The sequence below is a fragment of the Castor canadensis genome, chromosome 19 (assembly GCF_047511655.1).
Source record: "Castor canadensis chromosome 19, mCasCan1.hap1v2, whole genome shotgun sequence".
Lineage (NCBI taxonomy): Eukaryota > Metazoa > Chordata > Mammalia > Rodentia > Castoridae > Castor > Castor canadensis.
The window spans coordinates 42,321,412-42,342,518 of NC_133404.1; the positions used below are offsets into that span (position 1 = coordinate 42,321,412).

At 53.2% G+C, this 21,107-nt stretch overlaps 1 protein-coding gene across 7 annotated transcripts in view; it reads right to left on the minus strand.

The window, feature by feature from the left end:
* Crtc3 (CREB regulated transcription coactivator 3) overlaps positions 1 to 10,591 on the minus strand; it is a 93,425-nt gene extending 82,834 nt beyond the window's left edge. For 6 of the 7 annotated variants that reach the window (XM_074061969.1, XM_074061971.1, XM_074061968.1 and 3 more), the window contains exons 1-2: positions 10,398 to 10,591; positions 2,940 to 3,038 (exon numbers count right to left, since the gene is read on the minus strand). In XM_074061969.1, coding sequence (XP_073918070.1) covers positions 2,940 to 3,038; positions 10,398 to 10,529 — 231 coding nt within the window. In that variant the 5' untranslated portion in view covers positions 10,530 to 10,591. The remainder of the gene's footprint in view (positions 1 to 2,939; positions 3,039 to 10,397) is intronic. The other variant, XM_074061970.1, reaches the window with a different exon arrangement.
* Between the last annotated feature and the right edge of the window lie 10,516 nt (positions 10,592 to 21,107).

Here is a 21,107-nt window from a genome sequence, read left to right on the forward strand (position 1 = left end):
ATTACATACGTCAGAAACAAAGGCTAGACATCCTTCTGTAGGACAAAAAGGAAGGAGGATCAGAGCGCCGGGTGGGCGGGGTGACAGCCACCAGACGGGATGTGAAGTCCTGAGAACAGAACCTTTGCAGTGTCACCAAGTTAGATGGGCGGGGCCCGCAGCCAAGGGCTCTGTCTCTGCAAGAGAGAAGGGAGAGCGAGACACAAAAGCTCACGTGACAACAGAGGCCCCGAGTGGAGTGACCAGGCTACAAACAGGACTGCCAGGACCAAAGGACACCAGGCAGAGGCGAAGGTGGCGCCCGAGCGCGGAGCTCGGAGCCCAGCGTGGCCCCGCTGCCACCTTGGTTTCAGACTTTGGACTCAGAACTGTGAGACAATTTCTGCCGAAGTCACCAAGTCTGCGCCGGCGGCCACAGGCAACGAGCACAGGCCGCAACTCGGAGGAGCCTCAAATGCGGCAGCAAGCGACCGGGGAACTGCAGGTCACGTCCTCTGAGTCCACAGCACTCAGGACAGGCGTGGCCAGCGGCCAGGTGGGCTGGAGGGACGGGGACACTTTGGGCTGACGGAATGGATCTGTGCATCGATTGTGGCAGTGGCTGTATGGCCTGGAGCTGTATACCTAAAACAAGGTAAATTAAATATGCAAAATGATACCTCAAAAACGATTACCTCCAAAAATTCTGGGCTCTGGGATCCCCTTCTTACATCAGTTTGTCAAGAGTGTGTCTTTCGTGCGTGTGTGTGCGGTACTGGGGCTTGAACCCAGGGCCTTCACCCTGAGCCACTCCGCCAGCCCTTTTATGTGATGGGTTTTTCTAGATAGGGTCTTGCAAACTATCTGCCCAGGCTGGCTTTGAACCGCGATCCTCCTGATCTCTGCTTCCCAAGTAGCTAGGATTACAGGCGTGAGCGCGGGTGCCCAGCTAGAATGTTCCTCGTTGGGAGAGGCCTTCTGCTGGCCCTCGAGGGATTATGTGAGCTTGGAAATTAAAGTCACAGCTGTAGGTCACAGCCGCTGGACAAGGCAGGCAACCAGAAAGCCATGGAGAGATGAGTACACGTGGACTGCAAGTTTAACGAAGACCGGGATAAGTCACCTCCTCCTTTCATGCGTCTTCATCACACGGGAGCCACCTTAGCGGTAAAAGCAGCAGATTCTCACCAAAAGGACAAATGAAGATCACACGCCTACCGACAGGACACACGTCACTCTGCGATTCCTGCCGATGACAGGTTATTTGAACGTGATCATGGTGAGAGGCCGGCCGGGGGGCCAGGGAGGAGCTCAGGGGAAGGGCACTGCCCAGCGTGCACGAAGCCCTGGCTCCATCCCCGGCACCAGGGGCATTAAAAAATAAACAGAACTCCAAAGGAGGCGTTCTACAAAATAGCCGGCCTGTAACCTGCAAAAGGGCAAGGTCGCAACATCACAAATCATTTTTAATGTCAAAAAGAAATTAGTCAAACTTGCTGCCGGTGGCTCACGCCTGTAATCCCAGCTACTCAGGAGGAAGAGATCAGGAGGATGGTGGTTCAAAGCCAGCACCAAGCAAATAGTTCTCGAGACCCTATTTCAGAAAAAAAAAAAAAATTCACAAAAAAAGGTGGGTGGAGTGACTCAAGTGGTAGAGCGCCTGCTGTACAAGCATGAGGTCCTGAGTTCAAACCCCAGTGCTGCCAAAACTAATGAATGAATGAATGAATGAATGACCCAAAACTGTTCCAGACTGAAGGAGATGGCAGACAATAACTCGTAGGTCATTCTGAATTTGGTCTTTTTGCTTTACAGGACAGGGACTGGACATTTGGTGACAACCGAATGAGGTCTGAGGACCAGATGGCAACACGGTATCTCTGGTCATTTGCCACGGCATCCCCGCCTGGAGGGGACCCCCGTGAGGGATTTGCGTAAGGGCTTCAGGCCTCTGTAAGTGTGAGGTTGTTCACCGGGCGGGCCGGGGCCTCTGGCCTCGAGCTGCGCGTTCCTAGCGCCGACTAAGGAGGAGGGAAAAGTGAAAAAGCAGGACGGACGGACAGTCCTGATCCAAAATGCTTGGAGCGCAGTGTCCCGGATCTCAGCGGTGTTCAGATTGGGGCATGTAAGCATCGACCTAACCGGCTGAGAATCCCTCATTCCAAACCCGGACTCCAAATGCCCCCCAAGGACGTCAGATGCCGTCCAAGCCGTGACCCCACTTTCTACAACAGAGAAAGAAGACCACGCTCTTGAAACAGGCACCAAAGGAGCCAAGTGAGGCCTCGGCTCCAAGTTTACACCTCGACTTTAACCCCGGTCGTAACGCACTTAATTAAAATGACACACAATGCCAAAGCAGGTCCCGCTCAGATGTCCACAGCAGGGCCAGGCACCGCCGTGGGGATCGCCACGCGCACCCTGGTGACAGATCCGCGGCTCGGCCTGACACGGCGCTGCCCACCAGGGCGAGGAGCTGGGAGGCTGTGGTTAGTCCAGGTGGGGACGAAGTGGAGTGCAAACACCACAGACTTCAACGACCTAGCACTGCACAGGGTGACAAATAGCTCGGGTTTTCCGGGACGACTGCGTGCTCGGATGACATGGCAGGCAGGCTGGGTTAAGAACTACTGGAATTGTTCAGATGCTATGGGGATCAAGTCTCCATCTGGTGGTGGTGGTACTGGGACTTGAACTCAGGGCTTTGCGCTTGCTTGGCAGGCGCTCTACCGCTTGAGCCAAGGCCCCAGCCCAAGATTACTTTTTCGTGTGACTACTGGCAGATTCGAATGTGGCTCGCATTGCAGTTCTGCTCGGAGCATTTGTGAAATGGCACGCTTTAGAGGACAGACGCAAGAGGACACTCCTGACAGACTCTGGAAGACTGAGGCGCCAGGCCCAGCTCGCCCCCCGAGTGCAGTGTTTGCGGGTGATCGCCCACTGTCACCCGCTCTGCGTACCTGGAACTCGGGCGCACTGCTCCGCAGCTGGCTCACGTTGGGCAGGGATCCTCCGTGGTACTGGGTGAGGCGTAGCTGCTGCAGCTTCTGGAACTGAACCTGGAGGCAGAGCGACGTGAAGACATTCAGAGACAGCAGAGGCCTGAGAGGCGTCAGCGCGTGGCCTCTGCAGTGCGGGGCTCAGGACCGAAGCCGGCCTTTCACACCTTCTCCACCTAAGCCATCAGCCTTCGCCTTCCGGGCCTTCCTGGGTTCGACCACCTGTATTTTTGGAACGATCTCAGCTACGTTCTAAATGTCCCCATGTGCCACACAGTAAGGCACATGAGTGTGTGCAAGAGAGAGGCAAGGCCTCTGAGTGTGTGCAGGCCCACAGGCGCAATCTTCAACAACAGGGCGGGCAGAGTGGCCTGGCTAGCAAGCGTGAAGTCATCCTGAGTTCAAGCCCCAGCACTGCCCCCGCAAAAAAGAAAAAGAATTTCTTAGCTGGGTGCCTGTGGCTCACACCTGTAATCCTAGCCACTTGGGAGGCTGAGATAGGGAGGATTGAGGTTTGAGGCCAGTCCAGGCAAATACTTCACAAGACCCCATCTCCAAAACAGCCAGAGCAAAATGGACTGGAGGTGCAGCTCAAGCCATGGAGTGCCTGCTTTGCAAGCGTGAAGCTCCTCGCTGTGACCCAAAAGCACTCACTGTTGTCTGGCACGCTGACCCAGGCTGCACAGGCACCCTGCTTGCTCACGTCAGGAGACTTTCCGTGCAATTGCATAAGCTTTTTCTTTTGGTGGTGGTGGTACTGAAGTTTGAACTCAGGGTACCACTTGAGCCACGCCCCTAGTCCTTTTTTCGTTAGGTGTTTTTTGGATAGGGGCTTGAAGTTTTGCCCTGGGGCTGTCCTTGGAACCTGATCCCCCTCCTCACGGGTGTCACTGGGATGACAGATGTACCCCCAAGTCCAGGTTGTTTGTTGCCCAGATGGCCTCAAACGGCATCACTTCTGACCTCTACCTCCCAAGTGGCTGGGGTTACGGATTTGAGTGTCGTCCCCCCGCCCCTCCCAGCTCTACACAATCAATTTTCATGACTACATAATATTTCTTCTTACAAGTTACTTCCTTAGAACTCGTTATAAAGAGTGACTGCTAACCCTCTGGCGGCAGGCTTTTTTGAAGAAAGCCAAGTCAGCAGGTATAAAATGGTCTGCACTGGTCTAATAAGTCTTTATTCTGTAAGTTCTTCCTCACTTCATTCTCCAAAAGGTAGTAAACTACTCACAGTTCTTTTTTTTTGGGGGGGGGCAGGTTTACTGGGGTTTGAACTCAGGGCCTCACACTTGCTAAGCAGGTGCTCTACCACTTGAGCCACTCCTCCAGCACGGTCACAGTTCTTAAAACCCCAGTGCAGTCTGGTCTTTACGAGCTGTGTTTCTGAAATAAAAAGTCAGCTCGCATAGCCCTTGGCACTTACGACTCACCCGGGGAAGAAGGGAGTCATGGGTGAGCACCCTGAGGCAGGCCCTCATCCTTGCATCGCTGTCTTTGTCTCACACTGGTGACGAAAGCTACCAGCTCTGAGCCCAGGACGGACCAGGTACCGTCCTCGGATGCTCCGCGCACTCTGTCCCTAACTGTCCCCACAACCAGACTGGAACTGCATTGGCCTGGGTCCCAGACTCAGACTTCCAGAAGTCCCGTGACAGGCGCTCCTGCTCCACCCCATGCTCCTCTCTCTGCCATCCTCCCTTCCTCTGTGTCACCCTCAGTGTTCAACCCAGTGCCCAGCTCACCCTTTGAGGTTCTCTGATCTTTTCTATTTACTACGAAAATGTTCTTACGAAACAGATGAAGAAAATGAAACGCCACCCGTTACCGCCGCCACCCCACTCAACACGTGCGCCCAAAGGAGAAGGCCTTGTATCTGCTTGGAAAGTTCAAAGGCACACAAAGCCCTCTGGTGTCTTTACCTCTTTCTACCCATGGTATTTGATTTCTTACACATTCTAGGGCTGGCGAATGGCTCAAGGGGTAAAGCACCTACCTAGCAAGCCTGAGGCCCTGAGTTCAAACCCCGGGGCCACCAAAACCAAAAACAACTACACAAGGCAACTGTTAGAATATAGGAATCAAGCCAGATCCCAGTTAGGAGAAGAACACAGCTTTTTCCTCCAGGGAGCTGAGTTCCAGGAAAGTCTCAGTTTTCCAAAAATCTTAAATGAAATTCTCAACTGCCTCGAGCTGAAGGACAGCCTTGGACTCTTCGTCAGAGTCCACCGACCCGCCTGTTCGCTTACACAGGACTTAGCCGTCGGTCGGCTGCGGGCCAGGCACAAGCTCACTCAGAGCCAAAACGTCCCTGCCGGGCTTCAGCCCTCACCCAAAAGCCTTGACACTTCCAGCAAGCTCAGTCCAAACCGCCCCGGGCCGGGGCCTCGCCAGGTGCCCATGCCTGCTGTCCCTCCCGGGGCCTGTTCTGGAGCCTTGAGAAGCCAACCCCGGACCTGGGGTCAGAAGACCGTCTTTGCACCCTGGTGCCTCCTTCACAAAATGGCACGAGGACTCCGACAGAAGAGGCCGGGAACGGCGGTGAAACGTGACGCCCTGGCCAACTTCTCTAGCGAGCGTGGCTGAGGGTGCTCTCAGCCGCCCCCAAACCTTCCGGCTACTTCGGGATGTTCCTCTTCTGAAACTGAGAATCACTGAGCTAGAAAGAAACTTGAGACTTTCTTCAACGTCCTCATGTTTACAAATGAAACTGAGGACCGACAAGCGGTGGAACCAAGGCAGAGGTCACACACTGGCAGCCTCGAGAAGGTTCTGACTCATTCGACGCTTCCAAGCCCAATTTTAAAAATGAGGAGGCTGCAGAAAAACCGAGGTTTGTAACCTCTCTCGATTGAGAGGCCAGATGACTCTGTACTGGATGCAGCTGGGAAACGGCTGGCCCCTTGCACAGGGCCTGGGTTCCCTGTTTGCCCAAGTCCTCGCTCTGCCCGCTTGCTCCCCCGGTATGGCCCAGGATAATCTAGGGTTTATCATTTCACTCCTGGCTCCTCCACTCATTCTTCTCATCTGCCTCAGCCTGTCACTGCACTGGCATTTCCTCTCACGCTTCCTATAAAACAAGATAGCAACCTCACTAATTCCTTCTTGGAAAAATGTCTCACCATAGTTAACACGATTCCAAGCAAAACCCCAGCGGGGGGCCTGGGTTCAATCTCCGCCACCCAACGAAAACAAAAACAAAAACAAACCCAGCTGCTTTTTATACAGATAATTCTTAAATTTATGAATGTGCAAATGACCTAGCGTAGCCAAAGTGATCTCTAAAAACAACTAGCTTGGGACTGGTGGAGTGGATTACGTGGTAGAACGCCTGCGTAGCAAGCAAGAGGTCCTGAGTTCAAACCCCAGTGCCACCAAAAAAAAAAAAAAAAAATCTAAAAACAGCTAAGTTGGAGGACTTAGGCTAACTGATTCCAAGACTTTATCAAAAAGCTACGATCCAGCGTGCTGTCGTCAAGAGAGGTGATCTGGGACTGGGGCGCCCTTGCCTAGTGTGCAGGGGCCCTGGGTCCAACGCCCGGCACTGGGAGTGGGGCGGGCTGGGGTAGAGAGTGCTACACCTCAATGACACGTAAAGGAGAGTCCGGAAATAGAACCGCACACACATGGCCGACTGAGTTTTCACAAAAGTACCATTGCCGTGTCAATTCAATAGGGACAGAAAAGTCACTTCAGGAAATCCTGCTGATACAAGTGGATGACCCCACTGGGGAAAAGGTATTTGAGTGTACAGGCATCCAGTGTGACCGCCAAATTCACACTCCAGCTCTGCCACTTACAGCCACGTAACCATACCTCTCTAAGCCTCAGTTTACCTCAGTCAGTTATCCACAGACCGAGGGAGATTCCAGGCACGTGGACCACAGGGCTATTTTTAAAGATGAGACAGCGTGCATAAAAGGCCTGGCCAGGGAAGATCCCTCAATACTTAGACCAAGCCCAATTTTGTTGTTTGTTGATTGGCTAATGGTACTGGGGTTTGAACTCAGGACCTTGAGCTTGCTAGACAAGTGCACTGCCACTCGAGCCACTCCCCCAGCCCATTCTGGCTTAGTTACATTTTTGGATTTGGTCTCACATTTTTTGTCCCAGGCCGGCCTCAGATGGAGATCCTCCTGCTTCTGTCTCCCACCTGGCTAGGATGACAGACACGGGCCACCATGCCCGGTTTTTATTGGTTGAGATGGGTCTCTAGGACTTTTTGCTGATTGGCCTCAAACTGCAATCCTCCTATTTCCGCCTCCTGAGCGGCTGGGATGACAGGTGTGAGCCACCACGCAGGCCCAAACCTAACCCTGCTGGGCTGCTCTTGTTACTTTCCTCTCGGGGGCCTGGCCATTCCTCATATCCATTTTTGTTTATTTTCTAAACATGAAAACACAGGGCTTTCCCAACTGTTCCAGCCAAAACAGCACTCCAGCCTGACGCGCGGTGTCACCTGTGATCGCGCAACACACGTTTTCCTTCACAGCCAAACGTCTTGAACGAATTTCCAACCGTCTTCTCCATCTCCTGCATCCACCCCTTACAAGCGACCTCCCACCCAGCGTCCTGCGTGCACAGACTTCATACCACAGTCACCTGTGACCTGTGACCTCCACAGGAGTAGAACAAAGGACACAACTAATGTCAGGCCAGGCCAGCAGCTTTGGGCTGGGCCGGTCCCAATAATCCCCTGACTTCTCTCCTGGCTCTCAGGGGCTCTTCAGTCTTTGCTGGTTCCTCCACCACTGCCCCGCTTACATTCTCTTAGGCCTTCCTCATGTCTCACTCGTGGCAGGGTAGAAACTCACATGCCCAGAGCTGCCAAGTAGGGAAGATAGATAAGAATCACTGTGGGGAAAGCCATTGGGAGTGGTGGGGACTGTGGCAAATTAAAGACAGTCCCTATCTAACTGCTGCCAGGCAGAATGGGGTATTGGGGGATGAGGGTTGCTGAAATCTCACTTTTCAAAAGTCAGACTCCAGGTTTTAACATAAGATCCCAATACTCATAGCCAAAAAGACAAAACCAAAAACAGTCAGAGGGACAAAAACAGGCTGTGGGCCACCGTCTGCCCAACGTGCTCTATAAACGCTCTTGGGAGGCCCGGCGTCCTGCTGGTGGTGGTTCTGGAGTCTGTGTGCTAACGCAGCCTTCCCTTCGGAGCCCGGGCCACATTCAACAACATCAACGGAGGACAGACACGAGGCTGGGTGTCCCCAGGCCTCCCTGCCTCATCTTCTCAGACTTTCGCAGAAGCTGCTTCTCTCGCCATCAGAGCACCAGCCTGCTCACCTGACTTCTCGCCACCGCCCTCGTAGGTGCCACCAACACAGTCTCCAACAGGCTTCTCCATGGCCCACTCCTGATGGTGGCCCTGGGGGTTCAGCCTCCTCGATGGCCTCCTATTGTCCTTAGGCTCAAGCTCCAAATGCCATCCCACAACCTGATCCCTTTGAGCCCCCTCCTCATTCCCCTGCTGAACCACACTCCCTCCCCCAACGCATGCACCCCAAATGTCTCCCCCTTTAGGCCACCAGAGCGGTGAGGGCTCCCCTGCCATAGTGCACAGAGCTCCATCCATGTCCCTTTGGACGACACTCATCAAAGTGTCTTCCCCACTGGACCCTAAAACCCACCAGGACACTGCTTTGCTTGCTCACTACCCTCTGGCACACACCACAAACTCTCTAAGTTTTTATTTGTTTGGTTTTTGGCGATACTGGGGTTTGAACTTGGGCCTCACTCTTGCTAGGAAGCACTCTACCACTTGAGTCACTCCACCAGCCCTTTTCGGTGTTGGGTTTTTTCGAGATAGGGCCTCACAAGCTATTTGCTCAGGCTGGCTTTGAACCTCGATCCTCCTGATCTCTGCCTCCTAAGTAGCTGGGATTACAGGCATGAGCCACTGGCACCTGGCAGGCTCACTTAAATAATTCCTAACCAACTAATAAGACCACATCATCGGCTGGCATGGCCACAAGAGCTAGCAATGGGAAGTCCAAAGACCAGTGTCCATTTTCCAATTATGAACTGGAAAGTTCTCTTGGTTGGGATCTCTGGTCCCTGGAGGTTTACAGACAAATAAGATCTCCCTGGGAAATGTTTCGATTTTTTAATTTCTTTATGAAAATAACCCTCAAAATTTTTAAATAATCCAATATTAGTAGGCAAAGTCAACGCTATCATTTGTGTTTCTGGTCCCAGCAGAGCCGACCAGCCTTATGCTGCCTGTGCCTCGCCAAGGAGAAAACAGTCACCCGGACCTCTCTTATCGCAATCTGGATAAAGCAGTGACCCCAGCTACCCCTCCAGCCACAGCCGATCAGCCTCGATCAGGTTCAGCAAAATCACGTTTGTCACGCTGAGGCTGATCTGGTCTGCTGCATTTGTAACTCTGATCAAGTTTGCTTCTAGTGTTTTGATTTGTGGCTGTAACACAGCTATCAGAGAGGACTTGGTCTGCAAGTGTACATTTGAGCACACTTGAGTCATACGGTCAAACTAAGTGAGCGCAAGCATCTGAGCAGGTGTGGGGTGCACACCTGCAATCCCAGCACTCACAAGGCTGAGGCAGAAGGATCACGAGTTCAAGACCAACCTGGGCTACAGAGCGGGATCCTGACCCCAAAAATAATAAAGTCTGTACATTACTGCTGACCTCACCTCAAGGGACCTTTTAAAGGGATTCTTGCATTGGGACACTGGATGAACTCGGTAGACAGACAGACACTTGTGGCACAGCCATTTGTACATAAAAGCATGCAACTTGGGCACCCCAGGCAGCCTGGCCCTGCTCCCGGGCCTCACCGCCCACTCTTCTCCACGTGCCTCGGTGGAACCTGGAACCAAGGCAGAGGGGACCCAGCGACGGAAGCCAGGCTGGAGGTGAGGATGTCAGCGGTGGCCGGCTGGGGACCAGCTCTGTGTCCTGGAAGCCGGGCACAGGGCACTCCCTTCCCCGTCACCCTGAGACCTCCCTGGGGGTCACTGTCCACCGAGGGGCCGCCGCCACCCGCTGGGCCTGGCTGTCCCCCAGGAGCCAGGGTCGGGGCCCCAAGTCTCCAACTTTTAATTCACAAATCAGAGCGTTTGGATTCCAGACGCAAATCCGCCAGCTAAGAAACCCCGCAGCTCCTTCAAGCTTTTCCCCAAACGCTATGGTGGCCGAAAAACGAGCAGGGGACAGGGGACAGGGTCTCGGGGCTCCTCCAGGCTCCCCCCGTGGCCCTTGAAGGTCAGCTCCCGGGTCCCCCGGCCTGGCCCCGCGGACGCTGCGTCCCCTGCCCAGGTGACCCCGGCTCCTCGCGGTGACACGGACGCTGCGCGGCCGCCCTGGACCCCGGGGGCCCCGAGCCCGGCACGGGGTCGCCGATGTCCCCCTCCCCGCGTCCCCGCGTCCCCGGGCCTCACCCGCGACAGGGTGAGGTCGGTCATGAGCTGCTCGAAGGCCCGCGTCTCCTCGGCCTGGCGCTGCGTGTGCAGCGCGATCTTCTCGCTGAACTTCCGCGGGTTGGCGCCGCCCGAGCCCGGAGACGCGGCCATGGCGGGCCCGCGTCCGTCCGTCCGTCCGCCCGCCCGCCCCAGGCCTCCCGGCCGCCGCCCGAGCCCCGTCCCGCGACCCGGCAGAGCCGCCGCGGCCCTTGCGCCAAGCCGCGCCCGGGAGCGCGCCCGGGTCCCGCGCCCGCGCCCGCGCCGCCCCGCCCAGGCCTCCAGCCGGCCCGGCCTCCTCCTCCACGGCCTCCTCCTCCCCGGCCTCCTCCTCCACGGCCTCCCTCCAGCCCTGAGCCTGGCCTCCTCCACGGCCTCCTGCAGGGCCTCCTCCTCCCGGCCTCCTCCTCCACGGCCTCCTCCACGGCCTCCTCCACGGCCTCCCTCCAGCCCTGAGCCTGGCCTCCTCCACGGCCTCCATCCCTGAGCACCGCCTGGCTGGAGCCCTGAGCATGGCCTCCAGTGGCACAACCTCCAACTGGGCCTCCAGCTCAAACTTCAGCACTGAGCCAGCCTCCAGTCCCAGCCCCAGCCTGGCCTCCAGATCGGAACTGGCCCCCAGCAGCGGGGGCTCCAGCCTTATCCCATCCTCCACTCCAGCCTCCCCGCTGGGCCCATGCTGCCAGGCTGAGGGCCGCCCTGCTGCCCAGAGCCTGGCTCAGGACCCTGCAGCCTCGGGGAGTGCAAAGGGGTCCACACAGCAAAATGGATGCATGCAGGGGAAGAGGGGGAGCTCAGGCTGACTTTCCCCAGCTCTGGCCTGGCCCTCGGTTTCCATGACTCCTCCAGAATCCAGACGAGCCTGCCCCCACTCCCCTCCAGGGGCCACCACTCACTTCGGGGGGACACCTGGGCGACCCAACCTTGCCTAAGGTAATCGGTGCTAGGCCCTCCTCGCACCCCCACAAAGCTACCTCTGCGGTTGAAATCCGGCTCCTGCTCTGCTCTGCAGGCCACCATGGCTCCACAGCCCCCCGCGGGTCCAGATGAGTCTGGCCCCTCGGAACCCCAGCTGCAGCAGGTCGCACACAGGGCCTGAGTAGCAGACCAGCACTGTGACTCACTCCTGTAATCCTAGCTACTTGGGAGGCTGAGATCAGGAGGATCAAGGTTCAAGGTCAACCCGGAGAAATAGCTCATGAGACCCCCATCTCCAAAATCACCAGAGCAAAATGGACCGGAGCTGTGGCTCAAGTGGTAGAGCGCCTGCTTTGCAAGCGTGGAGCCCCGAGTTCAAACCTCAGTCCCACCAAAACAAAAAACAAAAAAAGACGGAACACATAGCAAGACTCTTGCAGCTTGTGCAGAGGCTGGTCTCGCACGTGCACGGCCCCAGGTTGGAGCCCCAGCTCCAGAAACTACAAACCTGCACACGCGAACGTAATGCCGCATATTCACGGTATTTAAAAAACCACACATCAGACACAACTACAGCCTTGCCCCCATTCTTTTTTGGGGGCCTTTTGCTCGCGAGGCAGGTGCTCTACCACTTGAGCCACGGCCCCAACCCCAGCACCCCCCCCCCCAACTCCAGCTTTTTTTTTTTTAACTTATTTCTCAAATACGGTTTGTTTCTGCCTGGGTGGGCCTGGATCACGATCCTTCTATTTATGTTTCCCCCGTAACAGGGATGGCAGGCATGAACCAGCATGCCCAGCCGTTGTTGAGATGGGGTCTTGCTAACTTTCTGGCTGACCTGGGCTTTAACTGCGATCGCCACTAACTGGGATTACAAGTGTGAGCCACTGGGCCCAGCCACTGCCCCCATTCTTTCTTCTTCCTCTCCAGAGAAAGTCATTGTGCTCAAATTACTGTTTGTGGTTTTATGCTTTTATTAACATGATGTATAGATTAGACCAGCAGCTATATATGGAATTTTGTGTTTTAATATTTTACAAAAATGACATGCCGAACGATGCTTTGGCAGCTTTCTCATGACTGTTATGGTTTGAGGTTCTTTGTGTCGATTTATTTAATCATTTGTAGGATTTCATCTTTTGTAGGTCTTGTATCTGGCATATAGCTGGGTTATATGGAAGATGTAACTTAACTCTATTACCTAGAGTTTACATTGTTTTATTAATTATTACTAGGTTTATATTTCTGTCGTTGTGTCTTATTTACCATCCTTTTTCTTTACATTTTAATTCCTGGTTTTTTGGTTGGTTTTTTTTTTTTTTTTTTTGGTAGCACTGGGATTTGAACTCGGGGCCTCCTGATCTCAGGCCCCCAAATAGCTAGGATTACAGGCGTGAGCCACTGGTGCCTGGCTACATTTTAATTTCTTCTTTCCTGTTACAATGAGTTCCACTTCAAAGATCAAAATCAGTCTGGGCGTGGTGGTACACACCTGTAATCCCAGCACTCAGGAGGCCAAGGCAGGAGGGCCATGAGCTCAAGGCCAGCCTGGGCTACACAGTGAGACCCTGTCTCAAACACACACACACAGAGTCCACTCTAGAGAGTTTAAGGACAAAGCGGTTTATTACCGGGAATAAACTGGCCTTGTTTGGAGGGCAGAGAAAACAGACCCAGGTTGAAAGTTCAAGAATGACTTCGAGAGCCGGTTGCAGAGCTGAGACAGCAAAGGCGCCACCACCTCTTCTGCAGCCGGAAAGCCCCCTCCTGGGATGGCAGCTGTCACTACCCGCTGTGCCTCCCGAAATAAACAGGTGCCGTGGACCCCCCAAAACCTCCATTGCACTTGCCAAGGTTTCAGTCACCCTCCATCACCCAAAGCCCAGTGGAGGGACACTCCAGAAACAGGCTCCTCATAGGCTTTCGTTTGGCTTTTGGCGGGGAGAAGAGGTGGTTTTTTTCAGTCTCACTGTGTCACCATGTAGCTCGGCCAGCCCCAAACTGGTCCTCCTGCCTCAGCCTTACCACGTGCATTTGGGCGGTCTGTTTTTGTTTGATTTCTCTTGCTGGAGACGGGATCCAGGCACCCTGAACAAGAGCCGGACCCCTGAGCTACGTCCTCAGCCCGAACCCGCGAGTTTTAAACTGCCTGCCATTCCGAGAGGCATGGTGACATTTTGTACCACCCCACTGTGCCCGCCCTTGTCCTGCGCAGCTAGGCTGTATACACTACCTGCCTGCTACCTAGTATTCACTCGGTTATCAGGTGACAAAGTGTCACAATGCTTCCGTCCAGGAAGCTGTAAAAATAAAAAGACCCAAAGTACAAGGGCTACGATGCCAGAGGTTCAGCTGCACCCAAGGGAGGCTGCAAGGCGCTTCTTGTACGTGAAAAGGTGACAGCTCCCCACTTAGTAAGGAAAAGGAAGAATTGCACACGGAGGCTGCTGAGATCTATATAGGAATGGCCAGGAGAAGCATCAGTGTGGGATTGGGTGCTCTCAGGGTCTTCACGCATCCGCTGATGGCGGACTACCGTCTTGTCACCAAAGCATCAGTGTGGGATTGGGTGCTCTCAGGGTCTTCACGCATCCGCTGATGGCGGACTACCGTCTTGTCACCAAAGCAGCCACAGTGCAGAAATCCCTTTCACTGCAGTCCCCTGAAAACGACAGGTTCCTCCTGCAGCCTTACCACAGTTTTTCAGTTTTGTTTTTGGCAGTACTGGGGTTTGAACTCAGGGCCTCATGACTTGAGCCACTCCACCAACCTGTGTTGTATTGGGTTTTTTCAAGATAGAGTCTCTCCAACTATTTGCCGGGTCTGGCTTTGAACTGTGATCCTCCTGATCTCTGCTCCCTGAGTAGCTGGGATTACAGGCGTGCGCCACCGGCTCCTATGTGCATTTTTAAAAGCAGATACTATACGGTCAGGCACCAGTGGCTCCCCCAAGTCCTCAGCTGCAGGCCTGTCCCCTGGAGGCAGCAATGGCTTCCTCTTCCGCCACAGGTCTCCGTACAACAGTGGCCTGGCAGGAAGGGGGTAGACCCTCACTTTGAGGTTCACATCCATCTCCCTTCCCAGGGGTTCCCAGAGCTGCCGCCTGAGCTTCCCTCTGTGCCTGTCCCAGGGGACCGACCTCAGTCCCTGTCACGGAGACTGAACAAGGGCCCCAGCCCTTGTTGCTGGGGCTGGTTCTTGCTTGGTCAAGTCCCTCTCTGATTCCCACCCCCTCTGGGGTCTCTGAACAAGCACAGGAAGCTCGTCACGTGCACATTCTTGTGTTGGAGGGTTGGAGATAGAGCCCAGGGCCAGGCAAGAGCCTGGCCACTTGAGCCATCCGCAGCCCTTTAGTTTGGATTTTGTTTTCAGATGAGGTCTTGCAAATGTTGCCTGGCTGGCCTCTAACTTGAGTCTCTCATCTCTGCCTCCTGAGTAGCTGGGCTTACAGGTGTGTACCACCACATCCGGCTCAAGAATACATTCTCATGTATTCACATCAAAATGATTTTCTAGACAAGTAGGGGTGAAATTTGTAAAAGATATCTGCGGCTTAAGACCCAAGGGTTTTTGCATGTGCGTGTGCTGGGGATTGAACCCACGGACATATGCATGCTAAACATGTGCTGCCACTGAGCTACAGCCCCACCATGACCAAGCTACAATTACAGAACGGAGTCCAAATTACAAGCTACAAACACACGTTTCTGCTTGTCTGTTTTCTAAGTAATATTTGCTGGTATTGAACACCTCAAGTCAGGGCTCCCTGCCTCCAGCCCTTCAGAGGGGGATCCACGGACCAAGAGTTTCACTGGTGGCTAACCTGGGGACGAGTGAGAGAGAGGGGGCTGTGGTGACTGTGGTCAGAGAGATCTGGGGAAAGCTAGGTTACATGATGTTCTTTCCTTCTTTCCCTTTTGCTCAGACTGGGTTTTGAACTCACAGCCTTGTGTGTGCAAGGCAGGAGCTCTACTGCTTGAGCCATGCCTCCAGCCTTTTGCTCTGGTTATTTTGGAGACGGACCTTGCTTTCTGCCCAGGCCGGCCTGGACCTCCACCCTCCTATTCTATGCTTCTTACTGCAGCTGGGATGACAGGCACATGCCATCATGCTGTTTTTTTCCGGTTGAGATGGGGTGTCACCAACACTTTTCCCAGGCTGGCCTGGAACCTCCATCCTTTCCATCTCAGCCTCCTGCCTAGCTTGGGATGACAGGTGTGAGTCACCGGTCCTTGGCTAAGGTCTTTTTTATGTGAACACTTTTTTTTAACAGTGGCCATGGTGTAAAATGCCCTTAGCACTTTCCATTCATGGGTCTGCATTTTTAAGGCGACATTAAAGGACATTTGGTTATAAGTCAAAGCAAGACTGTTTCCTGGGAAGGAAGGGTAAGCTAGGTGCTGTGCACAGCAGGGCGGCCCGGAGTGGACAGAAAGATGACCTGCTGATGCGTTTTCAGTCTTCTTATGCTAAGGGCCTCAACACAGCAGCTTTGAGACTCCTTTATCCTAAGAGGCAAAAAACATCTTAGCAGAAAAGTGACTAGCAGATAATTCAGGGTAGCTTCAACACGCTTCATTAAGACACCTTTACGTAAGGCAGTCTTACAAACCCCTCAGTCTTACAAACCCCTCAGTCTGTAGGGCCTGGAGGTCAGGTCTCTTTGCTGTAGGACTCAGAGCTTCACAGCTGCCTATTCTTTCTTTTTTCTTTGCAGTACTGGGATTTGAACTCAGGGCCTTTCACTTACTAGGCAGGTGCTCTAACATTTCAGCCACACTCCAGCCCTTTTTGCCTGTTATTTTTCATGGAGGGCCTCCTGTTGACACCCAGGTGGGCCTGGAAGTAATCATCCTACTTATGAGCCCCATGAAGCTGGGGTGACAGGCACATGCCAACCACACCCAGCTTTTCATTAGTTGAGATGGGGGTTTCACTAGCTTTTTGTCCAGCTGGCCTCAAACCATAATCCCCACTGATCTCTACCTCCCAAGTAGCTGGGATTACAGTATGGGTGCAAGTCATCCCACCCGGCCTTGGGGCGGCTTCATGTGGTGACCTCTGCGTAGAATGGTGGCACTGGACACTTCTCCAGCCCGGTCTATCCTGACTTGTTCCTGAGAAGTCTGTTCCACTGCTCCTCCCCCAGGACAGTAACAATTCTGCTTCCTAAACGCCTTGAGACCTCCCACCCCTCTCCAGCCTAACCTCGCTCTGATGGAAGCCTTAATTGGTCCACTTGTGTATGGGTGGGGTCCCAGCAGGAAACAGGTGACGCCTCAAACTGAGTAATTTGGAGAAGTTAATTAAGAGACAGGGAGAGAACTGGTTCCCCTTGGGGCTAGTTACAGGGGAGCCATTAGCTCCCCCAGGCCTGCCTGCCTGCGGGGACTTGGGGAGCCATGGCTGTCTGCTTGGGGAGGGCGAGGTCACTGCAGGGAGAGGCCTGGTTGGCTCTGCCGCCTGTGGTAGAGAGAGGCAGGTCTGGGTGGGGCGTCCCACTGGCCACCCCCATCCAGAAGCTTCAGGAGGACCGTGTTGTGCGGCCCACTTGCAGTCCAAGTGTGGGGGTGCATGGAGAGCGGCGGGAGGGTAAAGAAAGAACACAACCTGCCTGGCCTCCCCTCCACCCCTCCCCGCCATCCGTCCCGTCACCCCCTGGGGTGAAATCAGCGGTTGAGGTCCCAACTCTGCCTCCCTGACAGGGAGCAGGCCGCAAAGCCTGCTGTCCCCAAGCCATCCTCGGTCAGTGAGCTGAAGCTGGTGAGATGGCAGTGTTCTATGCAAATGTGTCACCAACTCAGAAACTGTTGTCCCCCAAGTCACTTTTTTCACTGAGAAAGCTTTATAGACAATGACTAAGCTAACTGCAAGGAGCACCCACCCCCGCACCCAGCACTCAGCACCCAGCACCCACCCCTGCACCCAGCACCCAGCACCCACCCCCGCACCCAGCACCCACCCCCAGCACTCAACATCAACCCTTGCACCCAGCACTCAGCACCACCTCCACACCCAGCACCCACCCCTCAACATCACCCATCACCCAGAACCCACCCCCCCACCCAGCACTCAACACCCAGCACCCACCCCTGCACCCAGCACCCAGCACTCAACACCCACCCCCACCCCCAGCACTCAACATCAACTCTTGCACCCATCACCCAGCACCCCAACATTCGGCATCCACCCCCACACCCAGCACTCATCACCCACACCCAGCACTCAGCACTCATCACCCCGACACCCAACACCCAGCACTCAACACCACCCCCGCACCCAGCACTCAGCACCCACACCCAGCACTCAGCATCCAGCACCCAGCCTGTCTTTTCTAAATACCATTTCCCACTAGAAAGGAACCAGGGCTCCTTGGAGGAATGGCAGATTCCAAATCTGGATGAGAAGTGTAACAAGACAAGCTGGAATACCATTCACTAGAAAACAAGGAAAGCAATACTCCTGAGGTCAGGTTGCAAGAACTCAGCACTTACCCTGTAGATACAGCTACAGGCCAAAGAGGAAACAATCTGAACACTGAAAAACATATATGGCCAGGCACTGGTGGCTCACGCCCGTAACCCTTCACAAAAAAGCGCTGGTGGAGTGGCTCAAGGTGAAGGCCCTGAGTTCAAACCCCAGTGCCGCTAGGGAAAAAAAATGTACTAAGCATGCACGTATGCATGTACTCGTGGACTGGAAGACATGAAATGTATTAAAGTCCAGGCGTTCATGGTTTTCTAAAAACGAAATTCATTAGTCACCTTTAGAAGGTGCTAGGGAGCTGAGCTGAGCTGTGGTGAGGCGGTAGAGCGCTTGCCTAGCATGTGTGATTCCCTGGTTGCCATCGCCAATATTGCAAAAGGAAAAAGAAAGAAATGCTAAAAAAAAAAAAAAAAAATCCAGACTGTTCTGAATGAACAGACTCCAGGGTTTGCCAGTGTTTTCTGAGGAATCCTTCCCAAAGTTTTTTTTTTTTTCTTTTTTTTTCCTTCTTGTTACTGAGTTTGAACTCAGGGCCACACTCAGTAAGCCCTGTCTTGTGTTAGGTTTTTTCGATATAGGGTCTCGTGAACTGTTAGCCTGGGCTGGCTTTGAACCTCGATCTTCCTGATCTCCGCCTCCTGAATTGCTGGGATTACAGGCGAGAGCCACTGGCATCCAGCCATGTTTGTGTTTTAAAATTATTTTGTAGGTATGATAACAGTAGACCCTTCCTCCTTTTCTTCCCTAACTCCTGTCCCCCTCCGTTTCCCTTCCTCCCTCTGGCACTATTACTATTTTGATCTGGACACTTTTCTTGTGGGCTGTCCTCTTGCACTGTACGGTGCTTCGCCCTCCAGGCTCTCCCCACCAGATGCTAGTAGCACCCCCTTGCCAGCTAAATGTCTCTTGGGGAGAATTACACCCTGTTGAAAAACACTCAGAGATAGGCACTGAACATTTATGGTTGAAATACTGTACCTGAGATTGTCAAAACAACCCAAGGGAGTGTGCACGGAGCTAGACGCGAAACAAGTTTCACCATGTGTTGACGGGGCGGGGGCTGAATGGAGGCTCGGTGGAAGTTCTTGGTTTTCCACGATCAGGAGTTTACAGGGTGTTATTTCTCTTCTCTCAAAGCATCTCTAACATATTGGATTAAACAAGCTGTCTTCAAGGCAAAGATGACGAGCATAATTAATAGTTATTTTTAAAGTCTCAGTAAAGCCCCTTGTCTCCTTCCCACGTCCTGGGAAAGTGTTGATGCAATCACTAGAAATAAATCCTTTTCCAAATCAAGTAATTTTCTTTCATACCAAACTTTTTTTTTTTTTACTTTCGAGAAAAGTAGGGAGCCTAATGGTATAATTCTTTGTTAAAAACCATTGAGGGTATTTTGGATGTAACAAAGGAGTCTTAGGAGCCTACACTGATCTTCAGAAATGTATTTTAGAGTTGCCAAAGAATTGTCTACTCAAACACGCACTAACAAAAATTGTAATGGTGCAAAAACATTTTTCTGGCTGAGCTAACAGCCTTATGATCAGAGAAAAGAGTTTTGTTTTCTCGGTGGGACTGGAAGTTGAACTCAGAGCTTCACGCTTGCAAAGCAGGTACTCTGCTGCCACTCCTCCAGCCCAGAAAACAAATTTTTCTTTTAGTTACACATAACAGAGAGGACGGTCAAACATTACATTAGGGACTGGGGTGTAACGCAGCGTTAGAGTGCTTGCCTATCCCCGGCACTATTTAAAAAAAATCACAAGCTGGGTGCCGGTGGCTCATACCTGTAATCTCAGCTACTCAGGAGGTAGAGATCAGGAGGATTGCAGTTCGAAGCCAGCCTGGGCAAATGGTCCGCAAGACCCTATCTCAAAAAATACAAAAAACAAAAAAACAAAACCCTTCACAAAAAAGGGCTGGCTGAGTTGTAGGCCGAGTTCAAACGAGGTTGAACCTCCCACCTCAGACTCCTCAATAGGTAGGATTACAGGCATGAGCCACCAGCGCCTGCAGCTGTTTTTTTGGTGGCACTGGGTTCAAGCTCAGGGCCTTGCTCTTGCTATGGAGACACCCTGGCACTTGAGCCACTCTGCCAGTCTTCATCTTTTTATGGTGCTAAGGTTCCACCAAGCTCCATCCCCAGCCCCACACGTGTCAAACTTCCCATGTGTGAAGGAGCATGCTAGCTTTCCTGAACTCCTTTCAGGGCTGACGGCCAAAGTGTGGCAGATGGGTGTGCGACTCTCAGCAGTGGGGAGACCGTGGCACTCACTCCACAGCTCCTCTGGTTCTATCCCAACCTTCCCTGTCTGGCTTCCTCACTTAACACGATCCCTCCTAGCTCCTTTCCACCTCCTCTGACTTCTATGCAGGACAACGCAGAGCACAAGGTTTTAAAAATCTAGTTCAGGCTTCGATCACAACCCTCCCGGCCAGCACCATTTCCACGTCAGAATGAGAAGACCATGGCTCAAAGGGGTGACTGCCATAGGTCCCCTGCCAGGGAAGCTATGTCCTCGCTGCTCCTGCAGAGCCACCTCGCCCATTCACACCAATCACTGCCTCTAGCTTAGAATCATTCTGTGGTCTTATCTCACTCACATGCCACTCATTTCCCAAGCCTGGCCAGCTTACAAACACACGAAGCCTAAACACTTGCATCTTATGGAAGGCTGCCCTCTGGTGAGGAGGCTACCTTCTCCTTATTTGGCTCCTGCTGTTTACTTTTCCATATTCAACTTGCCCCAGTCTTTTTTGGCACATAGCAGAAGCCACACGAGGACCACGCTGTAAACATGTGTTTTGTGCAGTGTGCTGCTGCCCATAAGACAATGGGAAGAGCTGGGGGATGTGGCTCAAGTGTAGAAGGCCTCCTAGCAAGCACGAGGCCCCGAGTTCAAACCCCAGTCCCAGACCTTCAGCCATTAGCCAATTAGAATCAAGTGACACTGGTCTGTTCCCGGCCCCTTTTACGTCGAGGCTACTTTAAGCATAATAAATTTTAATTTTTTTGGTGGGACTGGGGTTTGAACTCAGAGCTTCACACCTGCAAGCAGGCGCTCTACTGCGTGAGACACTCCTCCAGTCCTAAGCACAGTAAAATTTCAAAGGCTAAACTTGCATATCAAAGATCCCTGAGCTATCCTGTCATCTGATCATAGACTTGGTGTTTGCTCCTTTAAAAGCTAAGAAGGGGGGTGTGCTATGGTTTTAGTTATTAAATCTCACTGTAGTTAACACTGTTTAGCAGGCACGGTTAACAATGAAACTGAGAAAAATAAAAACAAA